The sequence below is a fragment of the Apium graveolens genome, chromosome 2 (assembly GCF_009905375.1).
Source record: "Apium graveolens cultivar Ventura chromosome 2, ASM990537v1, whole genome shotgun sequence".
NCBI classification, from domain to species: domain Eukaryota; kingdom Viridiplantae; phylum Streptophyta; class Magnoliopsida; order Apiales; family Apiaceae; genus Apium; species Apium graveolens.
Window position 1 is genome coordinate 101,996,568 of NC_133648.1, and position 4,641 is coordinate 102,001,208.

At 29.9% G+C, this 4,641-nt stretch overlaps 1 protein-coding gene across 1 annotated transcript; it reads right to left on the reverse strand.

Annotated features, from left to right (window-relative positions):
* Positions 1 to 682: 682 nt before the first annotated feature.
* Positions 683 to 2,264, reverse strand: LOC141707689 (uncharacterized). The gene is made up of 2 exons (XM_074511005.1): positions 1,908 to 2,264; positions 683 to 1,348 (listed from the first exon to the last, which is right to left on the reverse strand). Exons 1-2 carry the CDS (start codon positions 2,100 to 2,102, stop codon positions 842 to 844), a joined length of 702 nt encoding a protein of 233 aa, XP_074367106.1. The 5' UTR covers positions 2,103 to 2,264; the 3' UTR covers positions 683 to 841.
* Between the last annotated feature and the right edge of the window lie 2,377 nt (positions 2,265 to 4,641).

A 4,641-nucleotide genomic window follows, 5' to 3' on the forward strand; every position in this document is an offset into this window, starting at 1 on the left:
GAATACACTTAACCAACTCAAGAACAGAACAAAAGCAGCCGCCCAAAACATTTCATCTCTCTGCTGAATTCAAGATCACCAATTTCTAGTTTTAAACTTAAATCCAAACCACTAGAAAATCATTCTCTTATTCTTGTGTAACTATCTAGCGGATCAAAATCCCTAGAACTTAATCTCAAATTACTTTTAGCATTTGATATTTTTATTGCAAAAATAGAAAAAGTTCATGTCGAATTTATTCTAGATTTGTAATAATTTTTTGAGATTAATCCCTTGTAAACGATACCGTTGTTGTAATATCTTTCTAGTTTAATAATAATTTTATTTAACTTAAATTTTGTTTCACTTTTTTATTCCGCATTAAATTCGATTAAACGGTATAGTTTGTATAACTTCTTTCAACAAATATATTGGGACGTAACACATGTCAAGCAACAAACCAAGTCAATTGGGTTACAGAATTACAATAAAAGGTCGTCACCCTGCAAATAGAATCACAACACACGTTACCTTTTAAGAATTTTGCTTTTATCTACCAAGTGCAACTCTGCAGTCCCCTTTTACAGACTGCAGTTAGGCATTTATTTAGAATAGTAATATGTTGCTTCAAAAAAAATAGTAATATGAATATCACAATAAAATAAGCATGCTACATAAAATTACACCAGGAGGAACAATAATATTATACGATAATTACTGAATTTTATTTATCATCTTCAGTCAACTACAGAATATTTTCTGTTATATACAAGAACCATGATCAGCTGACTAGAAACTAAAAGTAATTTTCAGAAAAGAAACAAAGAATGAAAGAAAAGCTACAAGTGTTATTCTTATCTATTCATATTGATATATTGAGATCAATCCGAGGCTTCTTCAATGGCATAGGTGATGGGACAATCATATTGCAGCGAGGGCACCTAGGGTTGCTCTTTGATATGAGTACATAAAGCAGGCAACTGGGGCAACCAGCAGCAAAAGACGCAGATGATCCCTCACAGTCATTCTCACTTTCTTTAACCGAAGATGATGAATTAGTAGGTGACGATGAATGTGACATGGATATAGACCTCTTCCTAATCGTCTCTTTTTCTGCTCTTTCAAGCGCAGATTTCACTTTGTCAAGAGTGCATACACTTTGGTAAATAGATGATGATTGTGGTGGAGATGATTGTACAAGCTTAAGGTCCAAGCTGGAGTCATCAAACAGGTTCAGAGGTTTTTTAGTCGAAGGAGGAAAGTTTAAGTCTTGAAGCGTTGTAACTGTTTGATTGATGTGGTGCTTGCGTCCAGAGGATGAAGTTGCTGTATTCGGAGAATTGCATCTCTGAAGATACACCTTTCCTGACTGCAAGAGTAAGGGTAAAATTTAATGTAAGATCATGGTGTGATAATATAATAAAATGATATGAATTAATTTCAAACAAAATTGCACTCCATATAATGAATAATGATCTTCAGTTCAGATTGTAGAATTCATGACACAGAAGCAACGAGCAAACGAAAAGAAAGATGATGACTAAAATAAATGACACTGATTGATTCTTATGATCCTGCATCTTCTTGTTTTAACTCTTAACAGTTTCAAAAAGATAACAAATAAACTTTCATAATAGCCGGTTAGCCACCGACCAATCACATTCAAACTGAAATAAGACTCTGACAGGGCCAGTTCCATTAATAATATTACATCTGAGAAGTGGCTCTGAAATTTAACAAGGAGAAAACAGAACAATCAACGTATACACACATGCATTCAAGTCATAACAAAAGTGAATATTTTTGGTTTTTGATCACATAATTAAGAGCATAAAAAAAACAGTGAAGAACATAAGAGAAACAATAGAGTAAAAAAAAGCAATAGAAACAATGATAATAAAAATAGCAATAGGAAGAAAAGGGGGTACCTTTAAATCAAGTCTTTTTTCAAAACCAGAGGGAACTTGCAAATCAAGGTCAAGTTCTTGAGAATCATGAGAAGTAGAAGCAGCATTACCAAGCAAGTCACGAGTGATGAGAGCCGTTGATTTGGATATCCCATGTTGTTGTTGTTCATTATATCCGTTCATTATCCTAACAAGATAACCAACATCAGCAGCCATGTTTGTTATGAAGCTTGGATAATATATGATTGTTCTTGATAATAAGAGAGAATAATGGAGGGGGTTGAAGAAATGGGTTGTGTATATATACAAGGCAATAGTGGTATGTGTGTGTATATATAGAGGGGGGTAGTAGGCAGATGGTAGAGGAGGGGGGGATAGATAGTGATGAGAAAATGTGTGGGGGTATTAATGGAGGGGTTGGGGGGATATTAAGCAAATTAATTGCCTTTGATAGTCGTCAGTAATGGCGGCATTTATTGCACACCCCCTGTGCAAATACCCGTATCATTTTCAACTCATACGTACCCCTTGGATTTACTTCGCATACATTATTTACTCAAGTTTACACACATTATTTAGTTCAACTGTTTAAATTTTTGTTAGTATAGTTTCATCTCAAGTGCTATATACTTTTAATAACACCAGAGTTTTGTAATATACAATTTTTTTCCAATTCCCACCATTATACAAATTTATATAGTCAAGATCTAATCATAATAAATTAATAATCCTACTAAATAAAGGGTGAAATATCTAAATAATTATTTTTAAATAACAATAGCCCAAAACTCACCATAATTTTAAATTACCCAAAATACTAACAAAATACTTTATTTTCAGTGAAATATGAGCTTGATATTCCACTTACATAGGAGTATCACGATAATATTTATTAGGATGATATTTTTTTATTAGTGAAGTATCATCTAAAATTTTAAAATTAATAATTTTTTTATTTTTATTCATTTTTTAAATATTTCTAAAAAATATTTAAAAGTGATGGCCATCATACTCTACTGACCAAGGAGTATTAGTGGAGTATCTCGTGGATATTGTGAAAAATACTTTTTTTGAGAATGAGTATTTTGGACAAAAAAATCTAAAAAAAAATATTTTGGTCATTTTTCATAAATAAACAAAAATTATTATATAGCCATGTAATGATTACTTCTTTGTTTTATATTTAACAATTTGACTTTTACATATGTTTCAATATATTTTGACGGGTAGTTCAAAATAAACTAGCTCTGTCTTTTTTTAGTTTTCATTTTGAATTTTGTGCACATTTCAATATGTTTTGACCGGGTAGTTAGAATTATCGTTTGTAATTTTTTTTTTCATAAATAAAAGAAGACAACTTATATTTTAATTTACAAAAAAAATTTTAAAATAATATTTTTAACTAGCAGCTCAAAACACACAAAACACATTTAAATATGTGTAACAATCAAAGCGACAAATAAATAAAATAAAAGGAGTAATTTTCTTAAATTTTCTTTTTGTTAATTGAAATATTTGTAGTCTTTTTTTTATTCTCACTTTTTTTTGTGTACAAGTCAAAGTGTTTGATAAAAAATATAAAAAAACATAGGAAGTATTTCTTAAATTATATAGTAGATTGTAGTTTAATATTTTCATAATAAAGAAAACATATTTGTAGATTTGTAATTATGTGGACCTAAATTTTCGTAGAGTGTCGATACGAACAAGTCAATTCAAAAATGTTTATTCATTTTTCGGAGTTATCCTGAAAGGAGCGGTGGTTGGCAATTGGTTTGGCTATCTTCGCATTTATAAATTTTTGTTTTTGCTCCAATTTTGTGCTGCTTGGCCTCACGCATGCCGTTACCACAACTTTAATTATTACTACTACCTCCCCTCCGCTATGCTTTTCAACAGTCGTTTAAGGTTTTTTTGGTTGCATTATTACACAAACACAAATCACATTAATGGCCCACCCGTGTTATTCAAACTCAAAACAAATACTAGTATACACTACCATTCTTTTTCTTAATTAAAAAAGTGTATTGACTTTTATATATTATAGTATTATGTGCACTTCTATTTTTAAAAAGTATAATACAAAGTAACTGACTTCAAAATCAAACGAGAACTTGTGTCTAGATTTCGATATATGGAAACAGATTTTTAATTGCAATATTGATGTGAAGTAATAAAATTGTCCCATGAAACCAATGTTATAAAATTCGGGAATAAAAAAAAATCGGTCAAATTTTCGATTTAGGATTAATCGGAGAATCGTAAATTAATCGAAAGGATTAATTAGAGAAAAAATCGTATGCATTTTATATTTTAAATAATATTTAATTTTAATATTCCTATTTTAGCAGTAAACTATAAGTTAATATACACATATCATATTATATAATTTAGAAATATTTAAATCCAATTGCAATTCAAAAATATATATAATAATTTATTTGTAATATACCGATCAAAAATAAATAAATATGATTTAATCGAATTTTAAAAATTGAATTGGTCACGTGCCTTCCAAGAAAATTAATTGGGTATTAATCGATAAAATCAAGAATCTTTAGACATGGGTGAAAACACATAAATTATCATTATTTTTTAGGGTATTTTTTTTCCGTAGCTAACTCGCAGTCGCTATCATTTGGGTGCGCATCGGGTAAATCCTACGGACTCGGCCTGCAAATCACGTGAATCAAGGTAAATCACATTTTTTATTTTATTTTTAGTTTATTTTGTTTTGAAAAATAAAAAATCAGGT

Bases quoted from the DNA above. Each gene is read 5' to 3' on its own strand.
- LOC141707689 (XM_074511005.1), bottom strand. From the start codon at position 2,102: ATGGCTGCTGATGTTGGTTATCTTGTTAGGATAATGAACGGATATAAT. The intron at 1,349-1,907 runs GTACCCCCTTTT...TTACTCTTGCAG, and splicing joins AAAAAAGACTTGATTTAAAG to TCAGGAAAGGTGTATCTTCA.